The 26,748-nt window shown below is 26.6% G+C and overlaps 1 protein-coding gene across 1 annotated transcript in view; it reads right to left on the bottom strand.

Annotated features, from left to right (window-relative positions):
* The window catches only part of LOC119675796 (mucin-5AC-like), a gene marked incomplete at its 3' end in the record, with an annotated part of 37,529 nt that continues 10,781 nt past the window's right edge, over nt 1–26,748 (bottom strand). The window contains 11 exon segments of the mRNA XM_038087008.1: nt 1–1,443; nt 1,632–1,745; nt 1,813–2,031; nt 7,058–7,477; nt 12,810–13,004; nt 16,376–16,549; nt 16,643–16,821; nt 16,906–17,024; nt 17,093–17,345; nt 20,059–20,119; nt 25,082–25,325. Coding sequence (XP_037942936.1) covers nt 1,034–1,443; nt 1,632–1,745; nt 1,813–2,031; nt 7,058–7,477; nt 12,810–13,004; nt 16,376–16,549; nt 16,643–16,821; nt 16,906–17,024; nt 17,093–17,345; nt 20,059–20,119; nt 25,082–25,325 — 2,388 coding nt within the window.

Genomic DNA, 26,748 nt, shown 5'->3' with positions numbered 1-26,748 from the left:
AGTAAACTGAATACAATTTTTAATTTATTTCTAACACATAATTTTATGTTGAACCATATTTTGTTAGATTTCTACACCATCCACTTATAATAAAATTTATTTATTTACTCATCAACATTTTAAAAATGTTTCTTTTTAAGTTGCATATCACTGCACTCATTGGGTCCAATCCATACTAGACTGTGCAATATTTGCATTGAATTAAAATAATAAAGCCAGAAAAGTGAACGATTTCTTGCATTTATGTACACTTGTACAAACCAACATTATATAGTACATATGGTTTAATATAAAACCTTCATCCGCCGAATGATGCAACCAAGCTATAATAAGTGCTTCGATAAATAGAAAAAAGAATAATATTCTACTGTAGTGATTTATGGTAAATTTGTACTCAGTAACAAAAGTAAATAATTTATTGTTTTATATAAACTTTTAATATAACCTGAAACATTTTCTGTGAGAAATTAAATTTTTATTAATGAAGCTTAATGAAGTATTTTCTAAACTGCCCTGAGATCCTAAACGATAGCCCATGCTTTTCTATCTATACTAAATTTTATTGAAAAAGAATATAATCATTTAAATTGATTTAATTGTTATTATAAATTAATTATTTATGATTATTTATTTAAACAAATTATTAGAATTTAATTTTAGTTGCGGCTACCCTGTTTATTAGTAGCGCTATCGCGTCTTCAGTTATATGTATTTCATTTATTTGAATTATATCTTAGAATTTATATTTAATTTACTGTTTCTTAGTATTTAGTAAAGAGTTTTGAGTTTAAAACTTAATTACTTACTGTTTTAATTAATAATTAATTAATAATGGCTGTAATCATTGCTTACATTTTTCAGTATTATATTTGCTTGAACTGTGGTTTTGTGTTTGCATTTCTTGAGTTTTGGTGTTCGATAAGTGTTTCTAGTGTTTAGTGTCAATTAGTAGGCGTAATCTTGGTAATCGTATTTATAATGATTTCGACTAAATACCTGTAAGATTAGTATAAAAATTTCAAATATTAATTGCTTAAACTTTATCCTCTTTGTTACCACCCCAAAAGCGATCGAAACGGTCACGAGCCTTTTCCAAAACATCGCTAGCAGTGCTGCGAGCAGTCGTTGTTGTATTGCTTGGATTCGTATTCGGATTCGGATTCGATGAGGATGGCAATGTAGTGATACCAGCACCAACGGTACCGATACCAACATTAGCATCCACATCAAATATTGGATCATCGAGACAACGTAATTTTGAACCTTGTACTGGGTTTTCAATAATTGTTGTTGTTGCAGTTGTTGTAGGCGGTGGTGGTGGTGGCGGCAAACCACCAGCGCCGGCAGTTGGCTGCTTTGTTGTAATTACTTTGCCAATGGCAGAAGTTGGACTAGAGCTGCTCAACGACGATTTCGGATCAGTTAGATCGGCATTTTTCCAGGCTGTGCTCGCAAAAGGGGGGAAAGTTTTGAAAGTGTTACGAAAGGCTTTCTTTGGTATCTTGTATTTTTGATTTAATTTGTTAATTTGTTAATTTTTATTAACTGATGTGATGATGAGTAGCGAATTTTTTAAAAAGCTTGTTTTTTGGTTTATTTTAATGGAATTTTGAAGCGTTCTTAAAGCTTACCATCCATTTTAACCTGTTCGGTTAATTCTGGTGGCGCCGACTGTGGTGGTGGTGGTGGCTTTTCAACTGGTGTCGAAGCTTTTATTTCACTTTGTGGTCGGCTATAGTTTTCACCTATAAAGAGTTAAATAATAATATTTATATATAATTTTTAATTATTCTTATATATATGAAATAGTACCCTCTTTGACATTTTGTGTAACGGTAAATGTTTTCCCTGTATCCAATGGCACAGTCCAGTTAACTGGGTCTGGAGAGCGCATTATTATTTGTTCGGGCGATTTAACACGTGTAGGCTCTGGTGGTGACTTAACAATTGGTTCATCGTGCAACTCAGCTGCAGGATGTGGACTGCAGCTGGAGACGGAAATAGCTGTTTCACGCCCATCTTCAGCGTCATCTAATAGAAAGAAAATAAAATTTGCAAACAATTGCAATATATACATTAGTAACACATATTTGGTATAATAATTAAATTTTATTAGCTCAATTTGGAAGAACGTATAGCTAGAGGCTTTAGTTTTGGACGGTTTAGTTTAACTGAAGCATAAATTCATAAATTTATGTTTTAAATTTACTGTTTGTCAATAACCAAATTATAAAAAAACTTATTGAAAAATCAGTGTCAATTTAAAAATAAATCTGAAGAAAAACCAAAAAACTTAAAAAGGCAATACAAATGTAAGCTTTAGAAGCTATAATAATAAGAAGTAATATAGATTAAAAAATTATATAATCAGAGCAAACCAGATATACAAAATCATTCATGCAATTAATTTTTAATTAGAAAATAATTTTGATTTTTTATTTGTTTTTGTCAGTGTAGTATTGTTTAATAGAAAAGAGAACCAAAAATAGCGAAAAGAGACAGCGAATAAAATAATATCGTATAGTTAGTATAAACGATTAGTTTATAGCTTCCGTGAGAGTTAGAAATTTTGACCAAAATTAAGAGCAGGTGTAGCTGTGATAAAGAAGAAATAAATAAATATCATTTTAGGTAATGATCGGTAATGAAGTTTGCATTAGCTCATCCAATCATGTTTTCTGTGAGAAATGTTCATACACATATCAGCTCTGGTAAAGCTTAAGACGTGTGGTATTTTTAACATATAATATTAATTTTTCTTTCTTATATTGTGCCATTTACAATATATTTGCAATAATATAAAGACATCATATCGGACTTACGAGAAGAAGTATAGAACATGACAAGTCGATCAGAGCTCAAATAAGTCAGGTTTCTTGCGAGAATATATGAATTATGAGTTATGATCTTATATTTAATTATGATGAATTAATGTTAGACTCTCCATTGCTTTACAAGAACTACACCAATTCGATTTTAAAATATTGCTTAACATTGTTTTTTTTCATAACTTATCCTAAAGCAAGTTTGCTTGCCACAAGTGATATGAAATTTAAGGAATAAAATTTCAGATTTATTATTGATTATTTAAAGGATACATTATTAGAAATGTCGAAAAAAAATTATTATACTCAAAGATATACGATATGTTGTACTCGATTATAACTACAAAAAAAAAATATATGTCATCTACCTTTTTTTACCTATTAACTCAAGCTCGTTGAAAATCTATTCGAACCTTACAAATAAAATAATTATAGGAAAAACCAAGCCTTCGTCAAGTTAAGACTATAAACAAAAGGTGAATTTAAATGTTAAATATATTAGTATAGATTATTACTTAATAAAGGAGAGGAATAAAAGCTAATAATATGATGCTTTTTAATCGATATAATTTAGTCTATAAGCTTGACTGCATATACTACAGGAGTAAATCTTTATTAAAGGCAACAATTTCTAAATTTATAAAACAAAAAACTTAACTAATAACTGATATATTAAGTGATCTATACATGTAATGTTTAAATAAATCTCGCCTTATTTATCTGAATCTATTTTAAATAATATACTATCTTCAAATTATAGAAGAAATTGATTAGCAAATTATTTTGTATATTTCAATCTGATCAACTGGATATAAATTATTGCTGCAAGAAAAACAATAACAAGTTTCCTGGAGAACGATAAGTTCCCAGGTTTAGTTACATTTCTGTGGAAACCTTAAAACCATGATAAAACATCTTAAGGTATCAAACTGGGCATTTAAAAGCATTAAACATATTAAGCTGGTAAGCTGGGTACAAATGACAATTTTTTCATGTTCAATATTGAACTATGAACCTATAGCAAAATGAAACATCCTATGCATAATACTCACATGGTTACTTTATTAATATAAGAAAAAATAGTACTTTAGACATAATTAGGTTCACTCAAATGAAAAGTTAGATTAACAATGCATATCAATAGCATTGTGATATTAGTACACAATGATGCTTTTAGTTTCGCTAAAACAATATTTTCGCAGTAATACCAAGATTCATCTGATCCAAATTAAATCACTAAAAAATATGATCACGAATCATTATCATTAAGCAAAGGACGAGTAGTTGGTAATACACTCTATACCAGATAGCTAAAAATATCTTTTTTTGATTGGGAAAAGTTGGAAATTTCAGATGGAAGTAGAAAATAATGATGAGCATTAGAATGTACTAAAATGGAATGTAAGAAATAATTATAAAAACTGCAAAAATTATTTGCTATATATATATTCTTGATGCACAGTTTCATTTGATCGAATCAGTAACTTATTTTTGAATAAAATATTCTATGTACTATGTCTAAAGGTCCCTTGAAGTAATAATGATTTTAATGGTAACATTTTATTTTATATGAATTAATTGAACTGAAATTTTGTTTAATGATATATTCGTTGAATTCCAATTTAATATTTATTGAGAAATAATTTATGAATGTACAATGATTAATTCATATGCTATTAGTAACATATAGTATTGGGACATATAGTATAAATTTGAATTTTTATTAACTTGTATCACATTACCACATGATGTTTTGTATAAAATAAATAACTTATATGGTTTCTTGGATAATTTTTTTATATTAAATATAAAAATTTAAATAATTATGTTTGTAAATTATACGGCCAGTATGTATATTTGTGTTGTTTTATTACAAATAATATTTAGTTTTATAAAAGTAGTTTAAGTTAATATAAAATATTTAAAGGAGTATAGAAAGGCAGCAACAGTCATAGAAAAATTAAACATACTGTTTTATATAGTTCAGAAATACATTGACAAAAAATTAAATTTCACAACATTTATAAAAACACATAACTCAACTAAATATCTATTACAGTAGTATTTTTTAATTCATTTTTTTTTATAAGTTTAAGTTATTAATAAAATATAAAATAAATTATATTATTGAAATAAGTATGTAACAACAACAACGAGCACATTTAATTATATTGTTTATTTATTTTTAATATTAAGTGGAATTCATTTTAGTAGAAGTTTAATACTCCATTTTAAATTTTCTTTATAAAATCTGTAAAACATTACTTAAACATTTTAAAACAATTAAAAAAATAATATGTGCTTGTTTAAATTAATTAGTTCATTAAAAATGAACTAAATAAAATTATTAAATAAACATAAAGAAAATAAATTCTTCATTAAAATAAAAAATACAAATTAAAATTTTTAATAACTTATAATTATTATAACTTTGCAGTCTCAAAAAATTATTCAATTAATTAAAATAATATAAAAAAGAATTTTTGTTGTAGTTCACTACTTTTCGAAAAACTCTTTATAATTTTTTCCATTAATATTTTTCTTTATTTATTCATCTAAAGTAGGTAGTTAGTATATAGGAATTATTTATATATGGAAACTTTAGTACTTTTTATATGCAGTTATAATGGTATCATATTTACATTAATTACTAGTTATTTACTTTTAGGCTAAACACTACTACTTCCTTACTTCCTTACAAATTTAAAATTCAATATATATATATTAAAAATACCATTTATTTTGTATAGGAATATATTTAGTCATATAATCAATTACTTTCATCAATTCTTGAATGATTTTTTTTACAAAAGATTAAACTAAACTTGCTGAACTTAACTAAATTAGTTAAAAACTAAAGATACTGCTTTGATGACATGGCAAAACCAAACGACCATCGATAGCTTGTATAATATGTGACATTTTATGTTTCCTTTAAACCATTACTTAACAGAAACTATATGACTATATAAAGTTTATTTAACTTAAGTATGTATCAAATTGGTATAAATAATATATGCATTCAGATTTAAAAAAATCTAAGTAATAATAGGTAACACCTCGACATAAGCAGTCATAAATAGTAATAATTACTACATAATATTATTTTTGGATCTGAGTTTATAACATCTTGATGGTTGTAACTAGGGGTCTTTCTATTCTAGAATATATACATAATGGTTTAGTAATGCAATAATCGTATTAGCAATAGAATTATTAGAATTATTAGAAACAGCTTAGGCAGTTTATTCCTTATTCCATTAATTAGAATCTTTATTCTTATCGGGTAAATATGTAGTGCAATCCAATTTCTCAAATTTCAATGTATGGTATGTATATATAATAAGAGTTTTGCAATCATGTAATATTTTTATATAAAAGCATTCTATAATCGCATTGGTGAGGTATACTAGGAGGAGATTTTACGATTTTACATCACTTAAAATACATTGAATCTCTTTCTGCCAGATATAGCAGATTTTTTTAAATAAATGTTTTCATAATATAAGATTTAAAGTGGTTTTCAAGAATACAGTACCATTTTTTTTTATTATTATTTAAGTTAATAATGCAAAATTATCAGCATAATAAACTATATATTAAAAATTTGAGATTTACTACTATACAGATTTATTGATTTTCGGTGTCTAGAGATGTATTATAAAATAAATACGTTATACTGAGCATAACTTGTAGCAGTTTTTAGATCTATATACTTTTAAAAATATATCAATAAAAAAAATTTCTTTTAAAAAATAAATTACATTAAAATAAGATTAAGAATTAAATTTTAAACAAAATATAATCATTGAATATTTTTATGAAAATTAAAAAATTTTTAAAATTAATATAATGTTGCATTAAATTAACATTAATATTAAATGTTACAATAAAAAAATTATGTAAAATTTATAATATATTCCACGTAATATTAAAAATATTTCTATTAATAGATCTTGATTCTGTTTGATTATAAATGTTACAGTTTCTACTTAAAACTAATTTACAAACTTTGAAATTATTTTTATTAGTGTGATTTTATTTAAATAGTTTATTTACAATTTGCAACACGGAAATTTAATAAAAACTTAAAAAGAGAATTATGTGAAGAATTACTACTAAAAAAAAAACAAAAAATAGAGAACATGTAACAGTTAAAAATGTATTAAAATTTAGTGTAGAATTTGTTTCGTCTACAATTAAACCAACAGTTGAGGTACAACTCTACTCACTTTCAGCCAATTTATTATCCTGACCTGGAACTGCTAAACGCTTAATAGTCATCTCTGGGTCACCATCTACCAATGGTGTACTACCAGTCTCACCACCACCACCATTACCAATATTTGTTGTTGCAGTTGCAGTTGTGGTTGCTGCGCTGCCAATAGTAGTTTTTGGTCGTGGTTTTGTTAACTTATTTAAGCTGCTACTACCACTACCACTAATACTACTTAACAAATTCGATTTATCTTTATCTTTTTTACGCATGTATAACGGTTGCGGCGATTTTCTACAGATTTCATTTGTTTGTGATGATTGTGATTGATTTGGATGAAGTTGATTTGTAGCAGGAACTGTACTTATATGAGCTCTACCGCTAGGAGGTAAGGAACTACTTTTCGTACGGGAATGGAATGTAGTGGATAGGGTTGCTATAAGAACATAAGTAATTAAAAAAAAAAAAATTAAATTATTTTTTAAAATTATTTTACCGTTTACTACAACAAAAATATTATCCTTATTTTAATAATAAATTCTTTTTATTATTTTCTTATATTTTGTGTAATAATTATTGTGAAAAGAAATGATATCAATGATAAATAATTACGAAATAATTACGAAATAATTATAATAATAAAATAAATAACAGTTACTACAAATAATAGTTGAAGAGAAAGAGAACCAGTCTTAAAAATTAATATTATTTCTTTAAGTTTTGACGAATCAAATCATTTAAACGAAACTACAAGTTTAAATCACTAACTACTTCAAATGAAATATGTTCCTCTATATACGAGTATGCTAATTATCAGAATCAACTTTACTGAAAACAACTTCAATATAATTGTAGAAATAAAAATACTTTTCTCAAGTGATTTTAGTAATTTAGTTAAAGAAATCTGTATTACAATTAACTTGAATATAGTATGCGCAACCTTAGATAAAAAAATAGCTACTAATATTGCAATATAATGAAAGTTACCAAGGGCATAAAATTTAAGAATTTATGAACTACTACAGTTACTAATTAATAAATACTATTACGACAAAACTCCTTTGAAATACAATTAATTAAAACTTAAATTTTTATTCACAAAGCTAAAATTGAAAGTCACCGTTTCAAAGTAAAAGCCATAATCTATCCAACAAAAGGTCATGAAAATTTTAAATTGATACCAAATACAAGAATTACGATTTTTCTCACTATAGAAAAGCATATAAATCCATTAAATTAAGATTGTTAATTGTTAAGAAGTGCAATGGTACGCCTAATAAGAGCAAACAAGTCCATTTATTTTAGATTCATAATGAGATTTTGACCTATGGAATTTCAGATAAATATCAGCATTCGCAAAGTAGATGAAATGACTTCGTATACGAGTATAACAAAATCATGTTAGATAACAGATACTAAATCCAATATATTGTTAGATATAGATATTCAAGAAGTTTCGCAAAAGCCACTTAATATAAATCCCTGCAGACCAAAAAACCTGACGTTTTCCTCTAAGTATTCTACAGACATATTTGACAACTTTATTCTTACGTCTAGTAGGAACAAAAGACTACTGATTTCCAAAGATTTCAAGTTTTCGTTGTTTCTTTTGTTATGTAAACAAAAATGACTGACGTGGATTTATTTTTGTTAACTATTTCTATTTAGTTATTATATGGAGTATAAAATTCTAGGATGGATATCCTAGTACATTATTCGAGGTCATATGAATCTCATGAATCCCAAAAAACATAAGCGAGATAATTTAACAAGCATGATATGAAGCTTTTCATAAAACTACAAGAATTATTCATTTCTAAATGAATTTCATAAAAATTTTATATAAAATAAAAGAAAACTGAAAACACCTTCTATAATTCAGTGTTTATTATTATTCTTATTTATAAGTACTGGAGTTATGCAAAACTGAAACCTATTAAACAGATTAAAATCTGTATCAAAGTTTTTTGTCAATAGATTTAGACGAAGGATATGTACCTTTTTGAATATATTATCATGATCATATGAATAACATAAGAGGGATATTACCAATTTTTTTTTTCTTGTAATAAATCTTCGTCTACATAACTGACTAAGATCAAATTCATGATTCTGTGCTAATATTGTAAAAAACTACATTATGTATTTTTGGTATGATTTTATTTATGATTAATTATTTATTTTATAAAGTTATAAACTAGCTATATTTCATTACTATATTTGTAAGAACTTATATAAACATTTATTAAAACATTCATTCAAACATTTAAGAACAATTACGAACACTCACATATGGGTATTTTGTATATACATATCTTTTAATATAAATTTCTCTAGTGTAATTTTAAATATTTTCTATAAGAATATTTGCACTAATATATGTATATGGTAAGTCAATTGTATTAAAAATATTTGACTTGAATAACTACGTTTTTTTAAAAACATGCTGAACTTCTCTAAATAAAAAAATGTTATAAAAATATTGCATTAAATTCATTTTATGATATATTAAGATATATTACGATAAAAATGTTTACATTTCAACTAATATAAAGAATTCCACAGTTAAATAAATACAATCAATATAATAACTCAAATTTTTCAGTAATATAAGATGGTAAATACAATTAAAACAAATTACATTAATATTTAGATTTGTAATTCTCATTTTATTGAAAACAGATTATAATTAAATATAATAAAAAAAGTGTTGTACTGCAATGTCATTTTAATATAATATGAAGTTATGTTAACATATAATAATATGTTTATTTTTATATGATAGCTATATAAATACAAGGTACCTTATACTTTACACTTAAGTGGACTAAGAATTTCAAATTTATTTAAAAAATTAAGTAAATTGCGGAAGAAATAATTAATATGATTCTTTATTTTTAATATGCAGTGGTTAATATTTGGGTATTTTTAACTATATGTAAACAACATTTGATGTAAATTAAAAACGAAATAAATATGTCTTAATTAATAGAGGCAAAAATGTGAAATGTTTCATAAAATATTTAATAAACTATCATATTTTATTAAAAAAGTTAACTTAAATAAAAAAACAAAATGAGAAGATAGAAAAGAGCCATTTACAAAATTAAACTAAAAAGATTTGATTAAATATTAAATTTTAATTCAAAATTGAAAATGTAATAGTTTAAAATAAATTTTTATAGCTCTAATATATACATAAAAATTTTAAAATTATTGTTACAATATATTTTAAAAATAAAAAGGTTGATTTACACTAAAACGGGAAATGGTGTAACGATGTAACTTTGTAATACACTCCAAATTTAAAAAAAAAAATAAAAAGTACGATTTTGGCTGTTTGATATGTCAAATCATAAAAATATTTAAAAAGTACTATAGTTTTCATACCAATAATATCATCGGTAAATATAAATGATATACAGAATTTCCTTGTACAAGCTTGAGTGACAACAAAGATTGTAAACCAAATGAGCCAATTAGTCGATTATTAAACCAATATTTGAAGAGCATTTGTCATTGAGGTATTTATCAATTATAATACATCAGATACCAGAATAACGTATTTTTTAATGTTAATTTTTTTCTTGCTGAAAGTGACGCGTCTTATGACGAAAAGAAAATATTTAAAAGTTAGAAGGGTTCGAAATAGAAATGAAAGGACAACAACAAAAATTTTAGTTAGTTTAAGTGAAATTTGGCTAACCAAAGAACGCTGTTTCGAGTATTGCCAAGTACTTATCATCGGTGGTCTTAGGAAATATTCATATTTTTCATTTGTTTGTAGTCCGTATATAATTTGTTCGGAATGTTTGAAACTCGTGTCTATCAAATTAGAAGCGATAACTAATCGCGTTTTTTCACAAGTACCCAAGACAACACAGATTTTCAATGCCCAAGTTCCAAGTTTTTTTTCATTTCTTATTTTTTAAGTGACACTAACCAAAGCATTTGCCGTGCTTTAAATTAGAATGAGCTTATAAACTAGAGCTTTATTTGGAAATATCAGTTCAACGAAGTGAAACTAAATTTTTTCTAGTTTTTAATTAAAACAACCAGTAGCAGTTTCTCATTTATTTTGACTTATGACAACAATCCTTATTGCAGTTCAATTAGTTTTTATAGCAATACATAATTTGATTATATATATAGTGTAGCTAGTAGTAATTAAATCAATTGAAGTGGCTAAAGAATCTATTTATATATCAGTTATATTCAAAGCTCAATCGATTTCACCAGTTCTTTACAGCAATATCTAGTTGACTTTAATCTTCCATACAAAAACAATTAACCGATTCTTTGATTTATATGGATATGTTATATTTAAACTGGCTATTTACGTTTTTATTATAATACCAAAAATAGTGTATATAACTTCTTTGAATATAGCAATTGAAAAAAAACCCAATGCACATAAATGCTTACAGTTAATACGTAGCAAAAAATTGATAACTTTTTTTTTTGAAATAATGATAATGAAATAGTTAATTACGTAAAGTATTTTATAATTGCCGTAAGTAATTAAATGTGGCAGTACTGGGTTCAAAACAACATGATTGCATTTATTAATACCACTGATCGCAATTCAACCTAATACTAGCTGCAATCGTTATAAATCCCAACTAACCGTTAACAAAATAGAAGCCTAAACTTTGAATGTTTCTTCTATTATTTATGCTTATGAGCATAAGATGGGCTGTAGGATGGGATGATATGGGATGATTCACTTCCGTTATCTTTGAAAGGTGAAGCCAGTCCAATGATAATTAAAAGATAGAATACTATAGTTATTAAAAAGGGTACTTTAAGCTTTCTCATTCATCACATCCTTCATATTTCCAAATTCAGTGGAATTTATCTCTAAGATACCCTGTATCTCTCTCTCTCTCTCTCTCTCTCCCTCTCTCTCCCTCTCTCTCCCTCTCTCTCCCTCTTCCTCTCTCTCTCTCTCTTAGATACAATAACAAAAAATGTTTTTCTTGAAGATGTCAAAACTTATTGATTGGAGGAAATTAAAAAATAGGTAATGCGTTGTATGTAATATAGAATATATTGTCCTTAAACAAAATTATCTTGAGTAACTCACAACAAGTAAGATCCAAATAAAAATAATACAACTCTCTTTATATTTTGTTTACATACGCTCTTTTTTTATTTTTTTTGTTTTTTTTTGTCCGCTATAGTATATATTGTAGTAATATATAAGATATATTAATGAAACTTAATGAACAAATAAAACACAATATAAAAAAAAGTATTTAAAAATAATTAAAATTTTAATAGACAATGTTTATAATAATTATTAAAATAAATAATTTTACTAATAATAATACTGTTATTAAAGTTTTAATACAAAATGCATATTAGAATAATTTTTTGGTTAATGATTAGGATTGTATTTACCATCTTATATGATGTCAGAGTTTAGAATAATAATACACAAACATCTTAGCTATCAACAAATATTCACTATCACTTACAGAAAGAAGTATAATGCTAAACTATTTATTCAATTAACATTAATTAACAGATTTTTACAAGACTGTCGTAATAAAATTTTAATAAAATATTTTAAATAGTTTGATATATCCAAGACTAAAAGTAATAAATCAAACATAATGAAAAATGTATAAATTAAAAATAAATATTTTATAAATTTTAAACTAAAAATTCAAATAAAAATGCTTTTAGTTTATGAAATTGAAAACGGCAAGAACTTTTTTCTTGTTAGCAACATTTTTCATGAATTTTGCAACAACTTTACTTACATGGACGAGGCTTACGCTCAGCACTTGTTATAGTAATTCCTGTGGTCGCTGAGGTTGTTGTTGTTGTTGGCGCTGTTGGCGCTATCGTTGCCTTTTTACCAATTCCCTTAGTAGCTGGAGCTGTGCTTGCTGAACGTATCTGACGTTTTGGAGATACATTTTCAATTACGGCAGGACCGACCGATTGTGAGCGTGCTTTATTTGTTGTTGTTTGTTATTATAATGATTTATGATAGAAGGTATTTGTTTTATTGGATTTATTTTACAAAATGTTAATGATTTTCAAAAAGATTGACGAATTTATTTAATTTTTTTTTAAATTCTAAATGTAAATGAATTTTATTTAGTTTTGAGAAAATTGTGTTTTGTTGTAGAATGTTTTATTGAAATTTACAAAAAAACACACATACTACAAATGAAAAGTTCTAAAACATAAATGTACATATACATACATATAGTATCTCTAACTGTACAGTTTAGACAATTTCTGAAATTAATAAACGACTTTGGAATTTGATTTGCAATATCCGGTTATATCATAGTAATGTTTTAAACTATATTGTTTGCTATATTGTGCGCTTAGCGTTTATTTTAGTTTTCTAAAAAGCATACTATTTTTCTACAATATATATTTCCGTTTGTAGCTGTTATAGTTCATTATATGAGATTAATATATTTGGTACTTTTTTATATATTGTACTGCACTGTATTCGTACTACTTTTTATGCAAATTGCATTAACATAGTGAGACAGCCTCTTCGCTACTGAAGCAGTTAAAAGTACATTTACTAGTGTAATTATAAAAAAATAGCTCTATATACTTTATTGTTACTAATTTGCAACAATTTCATTTGTTGAAATCTTAACTGCTAACATTTTTTTTATTTTGAAATAATTTTTAAAAAGATTTAAAACAAAAACTTGTTTAGAAAAACATTAAAAAGAAAATTGACTCAGTAATTATAAAAGGAGCACAATTGATCTCTAGATCGAATTCCTCAACTTAATAATAAACCACCAATGGCTTGTAACATTCCTATGTATTTTTTTTAAAATTTGCTCTTCTTCTTCAAACAACTACTTGAATTCAAGTTTCTCTAAAGTTCATAATGCAGACAAATCAATTCAAAATGGCTAAATCAAGGATTGTAATGATATGTGTCTCATATAATGCTTCGCATCAATAAGTTACACTTTGTTGGTGTGCTGGACGTACGGATATCGAAAAGAACGAACGAACTGTTCATTTCGGAAATGGTCAGTAAATGCTCCAAAATAGAAATAAATGCGATCAACACATTTATGTTGATAAATGTTGATTATGTGGATTTATATTGATATATCGCTGCAAACACCGATATATGAACTGTGAATTTATGAAACATAAATAAATACATTTCTTTAGTTGCGATTAACTTATAGACAAATCACATATATGAGAAAGCTCCATGCCCAAGATTAAATAGGAAAACAAAAGACCTTTCGGTCACTATACTTTAACGCAGGAGCTATTATGATGAAAACGAAGTGAAATATATCACTCAGTTCCTTTTTCTCTTTCCGAGACAAAGTGGCTCCAGCGCTTAAAATTCCGTTTCTTTACTGACCTGCTCGAAATAACGAAAGTAACATCAGATTGAATAAATTTCATCTGCGAAATCAATTACTTTAAAAAGAACTAAGACTACGTAAGTAGTTGTACTGAAAGCAATTAGTTTAGCTTGTTTTCTCCTGGCTACTTTAAACGCAACACAATAGTCATTAGCTATCTCTGAGGGAAAGTATTGGTTTTCGAATAATCCTGGTTTCGATACATCTGGTTATTGTTATAAAATAATCACAATATGATATTGCAAAAAAAATTAGTTACTGAACGAAAGTTTACTTTTTAAATTTTTATTTAGTAAAACCACAGCGCAGTCAGTGTTGCCTTTAGAAGTAAATGAAATCAACATTATATTTAGAATCCTTAGGAAATTATTCCAATCGTTGAAACCATTCCAACAATTATAATTAAGAAATTGTTTTTAACTAATAACAATTCACAATTTAGATATATTTAAACGTAGTAACAAATGACAAGCAATAGTATGAAAAACTTTACTTCAACAAAATTTTCTATTATTATCATATAGAGATAATTGTCAGTGATAACAGTTTTTATGCTGAATTTGCTACTATATGTTCTAGCATTTCGATATTAATAAACATTACTTGCTTTTTTTAACAATTAAGTTCATTTAGCTATGAAGTGATGTTCAGACCGACACATGCAACATGTTTACTGATCCTGACTGAAAAGTGGTGTTTACACCGATGCATTTCTTTCGTTAAAACATGTAACGGATTAAAATAAACTGTATATGTATTGCTTTAATGAAAAAGACAGTGACCAGCTGCTATCAAAATGTAGAAGCACTTAGAAATTCAACAGAGTTGTTGTTTTAACAGTGTTGTTTTTTAACTTGTTATGAAGAAAATATTCCAACAAGATTTTTCGTTGCACTTGTTCAAAGAAACAAAACATGTCGGTATGAACATCATTTAATTGCATTGTCATGGTTTCCAGTTAGTGTTGCTCATATGCATTCAATACATGTTTTATCAATTTTATATATTTCACGACATTTTAACTCATAATCAAGCAATGATGTAGAGATTCGAAATTTTTACAATCACATAGATTTTAGGTATAGTGGTCTAAGATCTATGTAGTGCAACCTATTTCCTACGCTCGTTGAACGGACATTATACTATTAGCTCTTCATAATATGATATACCATAATATAAGAATGATACATGAATATATATTCTGGATTTACTTATGTACATATGTTTTACATATGTATGTAATTCATTGTTAGAATAACTAACATATAGTACTAATAAAAAAATAAAAATAGAAAACATACAAATTGGTGTTAGTTAAATTTCATACGTATCTTACACAGTTTATAGATTAATACTAAATTATACAAGTACTCCAAAACGTCATTCTCATATAACATTGGAGTAAATCGTACTAAAGAGCATAACTTGAAATCAAAATCATTTAAATATTGTACATGGCAAAAAAAGTAAAAGTATGCTAAGAACTGAGTTGAAATAATCATTTGCAAAATCAAGCAGTTCAAACCGAAATAGCAAAGTTTCAAAATAAATTGCAATTAAATTGCAGAGCAGCAATTCAGTAAAATTAATATTGAAATTGTTTGGTGTACAATCAAAAAATAGTGCAAATAACCATAAATTTGCAAACAATTGAAAAATTTTGCAAATTATTGACAAAATGAAATTGAATTGAAAATAATTTAATAAATAATTGAAAATCTATGGACACAAAACTCTGTGTTAAGTGTGGAAAACGATAAATTATTTTGTACTTTTGTTGACTATATTTTTTTCAGTGTAGATATTGCATTGTGTGCCTTTTGGATTGCCAGTGCCTTTTAACATTTTTTAGTTTATTTGAAATTTTATAAAATATTGTGATATATTTTTGAGTAATTTTAAATAGTTTTTTTGTGGATATATACTACTCTGTAGTAAATTAATTTTGTACTTACTTTTGATCACCTTTTTTGGACTGCCCTTTTGTGGACTACCTTTTTGTGGTGAACCATGACGCGATGCGGCAGTTTTTTTAGGACTACCGCGTTGTGATTCTGACTCACGTTTGGTTATAGCTGGCATGAGTTTTTCACGAGTAGGCGATGGCAAAAGTGCGCCCTCTTCAACATCTAGAAAATTTCACAATATAAATAATTTATTAGATTACCTGACTTTCAATACAAAATAATTGGTTATTTCATTTTATGGTAAAATTATATTACCAGGTCCAGTGGTGCGTTCCAAGTGATGACGAATATTGCTAAAACGTGCTGGCAGTGCAGAAATTTCATCTTTATTATCAATCAAATATGCTTGTCCAGGAACTCGGGGTTTTTGTGTTTTGCTTAATGGTATAGATTTTTTATTGTTCTCTTGTTCTTTCTCCTCTTTAGTAATAGGTCTACATAATATAAAAAAAATTATGCAAATGGTGGCTTATTAATTGTTTATGAATAATTATATATTTTAGTTCTAATAAGCTTACCTATGCACAGAAGAAGCTAAAGATAAGGCTGAAAGCGAACTACGTTTTGAAACCTGATCCCAGAGATCTTTTTGTTTTTTAAATAGATCTGGATCGATTTCTATGCCCCAACCGCGACACTAAGCATGAAATAATTTTTAAATAATATATAAATCAAATAACTACTTACAATATAACAAATACCTACCTTATATTCACCTGCTTTCTTTCTCAGCTCCACCACTTCTTTGAACCACAAATCTAAGTTGGGTTGTGAGTGTGGTGGCGCTGAGCCATTCATAATAATAGCACTTTGCTGCTTATTATCCACTACATCCTGATCTTTGGCCATCTCAAAGCCAAAGTTTTCTTTCTTGGTTATAAAGTGATTGATACGCTCCTGATCGAAAGTTTGAGAAAAAGGACGCGCTGCTATTTTCTTCTCCACTATAGTCACTTGTCTATATATTTTTACGGTGTAATAGTATTCCAAAAGATTTTTCAATTTTTACAACAGTGCATTTAAAGCATTATTTGTTTGGTGTGTTGCATTTTTTTTCGAATTATTATTATGTTTTTTATTTCCATTTTTTTTTATTTTTTTTATTATTAAAAAGCAATATTGAAGCAGCGTGAAAATTAAATTGAAGCATCCATTAAATTTGCACGTTCATATAAAAAAGTAGAGCAGTTGGGAGCAATTTCACAAGAAATAAATGTTGTTAGGAGATAAAAGAAAAGAATATACAATAATCCTTTTAATTACAATTGTATCAAGTGTTTGTTTATGTAAAAAATGTGTAACTGTTTTAGAAATAAAAATTTTGCATGGAAGAAAATATGTAAACTATCTAAACTAAGTGAGAGTTGGGATACAAAGTACTTTTTAGATTAATATTTAACTTTATTAAACAAATTTGTAGTATAAATCATAGAGACAAAGTGATGCTTTTATTTTAAAATGATTTTATTGATTTATAACGAATATTATACCTAACATTAGTCTGCAATATTAAAAATTTAAATATGTATTATACTTAGAATTCTTCCTATATTGAAACAATCATTATAAAACATTCTCGTATTCATTTCTGTTACTGAATCAACTTCATACTGTTAAAGTGTGATAAATGGATATTAAAAGTAACATAATTTTTACAATTTTTTCGCAATATTCGCTATGCTTTTTATCTTTTAATTTCCACCTCTAAATTCATCAATATTTTCATGTCAAGCCATTCACAGACTATTCGAATTTCTTATGGGCGAATTTTTAAACAATACAAAAAACTAAGCGATAATGATTAAATTCTTTTGGAATTGGAAATTTATCGTGAAGATGTTAGGTAAACTGCTGTGTCGAAAATAATGTAAGTGGGCTGGTTTCTTTCAATGTGGTCATAATGGCTTAAAGATGATTCACATGAAAGACGTCTAAAAACAAGATCAACACCAGAAATCATAGCAAAAAAAAGTAAGACATATGATAATATTAGAAGATTATCAATTGATCTTGCTATATCGATCGATAGAGATTAAAACTCTAGGCGTGTCATTAAACATAGTAAACAATACTTTTCATGTCAAGTTTTGCGTTTCAAAAAGCTGTATATGTAATGCATACCGAATTCGATTGCAAGGCAACAAGAATGCAATTAAGGGGCATGTTATATAATTTTGTCTCGGGCACGGCAAAATTAGCTATTTTGAGCTATGGCAAACATGCATTTTATATAGACTATCACTTCAGTATTGCCAATTTCGTATTTTTACAATGTTTTGGTACCATCACCAAAACCAGTAAAAACCAGCAAAAAAAAACCCATAGTGGCTGTAATTATGTTAATTTATTATTATATCATCTTATAATAATTGTTTATAGTATTTACAAAATTATACACCTTTCCTTAAAATCGCAAAGTGAAATAACTAGATTATTAGATGTTTATAAAATAGGATGTGTTGCTTATTGTCATTTTTTCTCCAAAACATATTAAAATTGTAGTAATTTTCTTAAGGCGCAAATTCTGACTTTTATTATTGGACAATACTCCTTTGCCTAAGTGACGAGGTATATATAGCCTCGCCTCTCATGCCGAAATTTGAACCGACATATTGTTTTTTCTCACACTCTCAATTTTATAATCTGCATTAAAAATAACAATTTTACTCAGGCCGTTCACGAGGCACTCTACATAATATAGTCCTAACTCAGATTTTGTTAGGCAATATCTATAACCTTCTATTTGGAGTTGCAGTGCAGATGTCGTTCCATGAGTAGCGCGATGATGTTAGTTCGGCACAGATCGTCCTTTGCCATGGCCGGCGACTGCTTTGCAGGTTCCACTTTAGATCCATTGCCATTTTCGTTTTTTGATTTTGCTCTCGAAGCTTCGTATGTTCGCTCTTATCTACAATTTCGCGTTAGAGATGCGTTCTGGCCACCATATTTTGAAGATGCGTCTTAGATATTTGTTTATGAAAACTTGGGTTCGCGAATTGATGGATCTAGTAAACTTCCATGTTTCGTACCCATACAAAAGTACAGACACAACATTTAATTTAAATATTCGACGTTTTGTTCTGACGCTTAGTTGATTTGACCTCCAAATGTTTTGTAGTTGGCCAAATGCAGACGTTAGTAATTACGCTGCCCAAATATGTGCTGAAGTGTACAACATTTATATTTATGTTCTCAACAGCTATTAAAGAATTTGTTACAGCGCAGTATCCACTGGACATGACAACCGTTTTATACGTGTTTATTTCCAAACCTGCTACCCGGCGTTACGATTTAGACTATCTACGGTATGTTGGAGATCTCTGCTTCTGTGACCCAGCAAACACACATCCTTCACATATTTAAAATATTCTAAATGAAGAAAAGGTTATACCTGTATACCATGGCGTCTATCAAGCGAATTTCTTGAAATTTCGCCGTTAGCACCGGTAACCTAGTAAGGTATAAGGTATATTACACGTATACTACTTTATTTACTATATCATGACTGAAATATCATCTATGTTTCATTTTATAGAACGATAATTTTTAAAGCTCACTTCGTCTATATTATTTATAAATTTGAAAACACATTAAATGTGACAGTAATTGTAATTAATTGTATCCCAACTCTGTTTGAAACTAAAAGGAATAAATATAATTTGTTTTCATACTTTTCAACGGGTTTTCTATCTTCAGCATCGCTAACCAGTGGCTCCAACTCATGTAGTGTAGCTGAAAGCACACATAAAATTGAATTTTGTTCCATTTGATATGTTAAATTACTTTTTTGTACAATCTTATTAAAGTAGAAAAAAATTTGATGGATTTTGATATTAGTTGATTTTGGTGAGAGATTCGCTAAGTGAACAGTGTGCTTAAGATTATAGTACTTAAATGTTAGTTGAGGTGTTAGTATAACATTAGAAACCATAATAATTTCTTTGTAAAAGGCAATTCAATTGAAGATTTAAATGGAAATTAAAACTTTAACAGCAAGAGCACAAAAAAAATATCCTACAACTGAAGAGTGTGGCGCTTGCAAGGATAATTGCGAAAAAGGCATAAAAATCTGTAAAACAAATGGCAGTAAAAATACTGCACAATTTAATTTTTTTTTTTCATTTATAAATGTATTGTATATAAAAAATATAATTACATTTTTTAACATTTTTCACATTGACCTTTTATGCCCTTTAAGCTCAGCATGATAAGAAATTTATTAGTGTCTGTCTGCATGTAAGTCGTGAAGAAAATTAAAAATAAAATATAGAACGAAATTTTAACCAATAAATTTTTTTTTCATTTAATAATGATTTGAATGCAGCAAGTGTCTTGTAAAAAAAGCAAATAAATTGTTATTTATTTACAATTTTCATAATTTCATTTTTACAATTGGGATAATTTAGTTTAAAGCTTGGCTTGTAAGTCTTCGCACAACAAAGAACTACATCTAGTCTTTGCACTTAAACTAAGCAAAAAATGTGCAATTTTTACGCCAATTTTATTGAAGTTTTTACAAATTTTTGACTTTTTTTTTTTTGAAGGGATTAAAGCAAATATTTATTTTATAAATTTGCTGATTCTATATATGAATTTGTATCGTCACTATTAATATAAAAAAATATATAATACTCTTTTTGATATTTTTTGTTGACTGTTAAAAACTTAATAATATTTTTTAATGAATTTATTAATTAAGGTTAATGATTTTGTTAGTAAATGTTCATGAATGATAAATTCATGCCTTGAACACTATTGCATTTGAACCAAAAAATTCTTTTATAAGAAACCACTAAAAAAAAAATTCAAAATATGAAATTCTAAGATACATGCTAACACTTAAACTTCTTTCATAAAAATTTATTTTTGATGTAACTAAATTATACTGAAAATATTTTGTTTTTAATATCTTTATGTGTTTTTTCATCACTTTTTATCATTAATTTTAAGTTTAACGAAAATGTTTCAATTAAAGAGAAAATTCAACTCGCTTTACAACCAATGGACATCACATCGTAGTCACCGAAGCTTTACTTACTTAGGGAGTATTCTCTCGGTGGATGGGAATGCGTAAAAGGACATTAAAGCGGAAATATCATTTGCTAGGTTGCGCAACATATGGCGGGCTTACAATATACGTACCAACACCAAGATAGAAATCGGTATGCCGATATGGATCGGAAACCTGTCTTGCTAACTCCGAAATCGAAAGAAGACTGCAATCATTTATCAATGAAGAAGAACGCACCAAATAAACATAAACAGCGAGATAATAAGAATGAAGTAGGGTTGAATTGGACACACACTGCGTTAGCCTTATGAAGATATCGTGCATACTGCACCTACTTGGAAATCCCAGGGGACTAGGCGCAGAGGCAGACCAGCAATGACCTGGAGAAGGACAGTTTAGCAGAAGACGGGCACATCGTTTAACGAGTTGAGAGCAATAGCACAAAATAGAAACCAGTGAAAAACTTCTGTAGACTTCCTAAGCTACTAATGGAGTATGGAAATAATAATAATATAATAAAGAGATATGTTTATATTTTCGACAAAATTGAATTTTTACATCATACACTATGTATCAAAAACAACATATTGTAGGAAATTAACAACTAACTAAAAAAGGTATTAACCTTAAAGATATTTTGAAGCTACGTTGTTAGTTAAGCTATAGTTTTCCAGTCAAAGAAAATTGTAATTGTAGTGTTGTTTTTAAACAATATTAAATTGAATTTTTTTCGGCTATTTCAAGTATTGTCAAACACTCATCAGTAGTCTTTAGAAATGTTTGTTAGTTTATAAATACCAGGCTTAGAACTTTGAATAAATCAAATTAAAAAAAATGACAGCGTGTTTTAATAAAAGTAGCCAAAACTGCTTGAAAGTCTTGGTGTTCAATGCTTAAGTTTTTCTTGCTTCTGGTTTGTTTAGAAGATAACAACCAAAGCACTAGGCATTGTTTTTAATTAGAATAGGCTTATAAGACGTATCTTATGGAATTATAACCACTATTATAATTTTTTTATTGTTAAAGCTACAGTACTATTCTTTATATTTATGTTCATGTTGGCTTTTCCGAGTACATCTGGGCACTTTGACTCTTTGATAGCTAGGCGGGTTTTTACAGAGTCCCACCCTTCTCACTGACTAATTTATGTATTCCTCAAAAGCTTCGTGATTATTCGATGACTGATCTAAGATCTGTGTACCGCACCGTACGGCTAGAAATCATTCTGAGGCAACAAATAGAGCATTGTAAAGATAATTTTGTTTGTTCATTTGCTACAATTAGATATCATTGAGTACATAACATCATAAGGTGATTATATTGATGACACCTTATTTTCATCATAAATAATGCCATTACTGATATTTTAACTTTATCACATATTATAATACATTAATTTACGAAAAAAACTATTAAGGTTAACTTTTATACTTTTATAAAGGTTTTCCCAAACAAATTTTAATGAAATTTTACTTTTTAACACTGTAAATCTTTAATGTATACAACTGAAAAGAAACTGTATAGACTATTCAGAAATTTATTAATTTATTAAATAATTTTTCAGTCGTCTCCAGCTTTTTTTTTAGTATTTTGATATTTATCAAAACTTTTGCTTATTTTTGGTGTTGTTAGCCAAAGCTTTTAACGAACAAACGTTTTTGGCGTTATTTAGTCTGTCTAGAACTTTTGCTCTTCTTTAATGCTTTTTTGTAAGGATGTTATTTTCATTTTTACTTGATTTGTTCGTCTTGGTGCTGTTAGCTGGCACCTTGAATTTACTTTATTGCTCTATACATAAATATGAGATAATATATAAAGTGATATTTCTATTATCTTACTAAAAAACTTTAATAAGTAATTTTAATGATTTGTGTCAGAATTTTAGTGCAGTTAGCTTCTACATTTTTATTTATTATTTTCTTTTTAATTTTTACTGCTGTTTGCTGATTATTTGAGTATTTTGTTTGTTTTATGAACGAAGAAGTTTACTTTTTAATGAATTCAATTTAGTAGTGCAACTTAGAGTTATATTTTTAATGTAAACTTTAATTGCATCAATAAATGATAAGAATTTTTTTAGATTTTAAAATAACAGCCATAAATTTAAAGTAATTAAGAATTTAGGAGTTTGATGTTTTCTTTTTAAGATTATGATTCTTTACCTGGTTTAGAGATATTTTTAGAATTTAAACTAACAATGAACTATGGCCTGATATATCACCTTCATAAACTACGATTATCTGCTAATACGGAATGGAGATCATGTCTCGAAGATGAGGAAACTACTTTGCATATTCTTTGTGACTGTCCAGTTTTAATAACGCACAGAAGAAACTTGTTTCATATGGAATTTCTGTCACCAAAACAGATTAAGAGCTCTTCTCTAGATTTAGTTCTGGACTTTGTTCACAAAACATTAAAGGCTTTGTGTAATCATTATTGAAATTGTTACAATAGGACTCTTCTGGCCGCAGTAACGGCCATTGGGCGATTTCACGTCAAAGCTTTAATAATAATAATAATAACAATAAAAAAAATGGTCGTATTAAGGGTTAACAATTTTTTGTATTCTTGTTATCAGACTGCTTCTATTTTTAAAATATGCCCTTCTATTATATTATTCATTACGTTTTCTAATATATTTACTTAAATTTACATTTTAAACATCAAATCTTCTTTAAAATACCTTTTCAAAATTTTCAGTATAATTAGTTTCAGAAAAATTAAACAAAAAATCATATAAAAAACTAAAATATGTCTAATCGATGCTTAAACACTTACGTCATTTTCAAAAGAACTTACGTACTTTTTTTAAGTAATTTTGTTTAATTTCGTTCTATATAAAAAACTTGTTAAAATTTTTGAGATATTTGTTAAATAAGTTGAAAGTATAAAAAGCTAAGAAATTTTGCACAGCAAACTAAAATAATACGAAACCCAAAATTAGACTAAAATATAAAAGATTAATTCTTACACTAAATTAGAAAAAAATGTTAGTAAAAATCTATGTAGAAAGTGATCTAGATACTTCTTAGACATATTCTATATTTATTTATTTGTAAAATTATCGCTTTTACGTACTTTAATGCAAATTTAAATGTAAAAAAAAATTATTTTACTAACATTTTTTTTTCTAATATTTTTAGCTTATCATGAACTTTTTTATGTAATATTTTTATATATTTTTTTTATTTATTTTAACTAAATTTTGACAACAAATTTTAATGGCGACGTGTACATAAAAAACTTTTACGTATTCAAGTGAATTTTTTAAGTTTTCTATATGAAAAATTGAACTAAGCGCGTTTTATTTTTTCTTTTCAAAATAAACAAATTTAATTGAAATTATTAATTAACTAATTTTATGTGCGTTTACTGAAGCATTACTATAAATATTTAAAAAAATATTATTATTTTAAAATAAGGAAAGCGCGTATTAATATTTTAATTATATAATGAAACGCGTTATTTAATAAAAAAAATCATTTCAACTTTACTGTAATCACTTTCTGGACAAACGTACAAATTAGTAGAATAACCATTACGTTACAGTTATTAAGAGAACTCATTAAAAGTTAATTAAATATCAGAAAATCAAATGAATTAATAAACAAAATTATTATTAAAACTATTTAAATGAAAAATAAATTAATTGCTATTTTAGCGACAATTTGTTGTCGCACCTTCTTTTTGATTTGTTGTACGTTTTTTATGAACCGTTGGCATCGCTGCCATTGTTTGTTGTTGCTGATATTTTTGTTGATTTGATCTGATAGCACCCATTGATATTGATTTTTTCGGGTGATCCGCTGCATCGTTTGACTCTTTGTCCTTTATTCTACGGACATTTGGCCAAACGAATTGCAAACGATATTCTGTGCTCAATTTTGAGATTGTCTTTTTGAATAAGCCATTTGACTCACCCGCCTGCAAAAGAGAAGAACAATAACAAGAAAAATATACGTGGAGAAAAATAATTAAAAAATGTTTTTTTTTTCATAATATCATAATTATCAAGTTAAATTAATATAATATATGAATTTCGTATGTGTATATATAATAATAAGAGAAAAAGAGAGAAAGGATATAGAAAAAGAGAAACAGAAACGGAAACAGAAACAGAAAGACGGAAAGATGGAAAGAAAAGGAAACACAAAATACAAGTATGTGTTGTAAATTTTATATATAATTATTAAACTTATTTAAATTTTTATTATATGAAAATTTATTTAGATTTATAACTTCTCACTTTTAAGGTGTATATATATATATATATATATTACTGGTGTACATCATGCATAGTTACATATATACAATTATATATATATATAATTTATTAATTTTATATACAATATACAAAATGTAATAATATGTAAAATCATAACACATGATTAATATATACCATATCATCGTTCTATATGTTTCGAGAATGTCAGAATCTCATGGGACTAAGTACTATACTCTTACCAATATATTCACAGTTCGTTAAAAGATTTATAAAATTTTAAATTAATATTTATATATATTTTGTTAAACAAATAGTGTATACAAATAGTCTTGTACAATATTTTGTTAAAGTCTAACTTACTGTACTTAACTTAAATATTTGAAAGTGCTAAGTCTAATTAGTTGTTTTGAATTGAACTCAGAAAAGAAACTCCATATTATATAGCGACCTTTCTTAATTAAGAATAATTTAGCTTAGTTGAGTAATGATCAATAAAAGAATACATAATTTTTAATTTATTAAAAAATTCCAAAAATATGAATACCAAAATATAAAGTACAGAACTTTATTAACAAAATTGGGGTTCAAATTAAATATATAAGTAAAGGCACAAAATTTTTCAAAACGATTTATACAGACATTAACTATTAATATAAATCTTGTCCTATCTCTATAAGTTTGCTTTTATTTTAACGTATGCCAATAATTAATAACTTGAAAATTAAATTAATTTATCGTTAATCACTTCACTTGTATATTATAGCTCATTATTTTAAAAGTGCTACCGGTTATGATCTCATATCCTTAGAGTTGGCTACAAATTTTTATGAACTTTTTTATGTAAATAAAAACACTCGTTCCTCTGGAAAGAATTATAAAATTTTTTTCGTAAGAGATATAGATGATATAGATATATAAATATCTCATATCTCTGGCTGTGTAAATGGGAGAGATTATAATTTGAACTTTTAGTAAACAAATAAATAAAATTATAATCATAATTAGTTACTTAGTTGTATTAATCGTTAATAACACAAAATTTCCAAAATATACGTAGAAAGTTTTCTAATTTTTATTTGATTCAGTTTATCACGAAATTTTATTTAAAAAGGAAAATTCACC

Source organism: Teleopsis dalmanni, chromosome 2, assembly GCF_002237135.1.
Source record: "Teleopsis dalmanni isolate 2A chromosome 2, ASM223713v2, whole genome shotgun sequence".
NCBI classification, from domain to species: Eukaryota; Metazoa; Arthropoda; class Insecta; order Diptera; family Diopsidae; genus Teleopsis; species Teleopsis dalmanni.
This window is presented reverse-complemented; position numbering and strand designations above follow the sequence as displayed.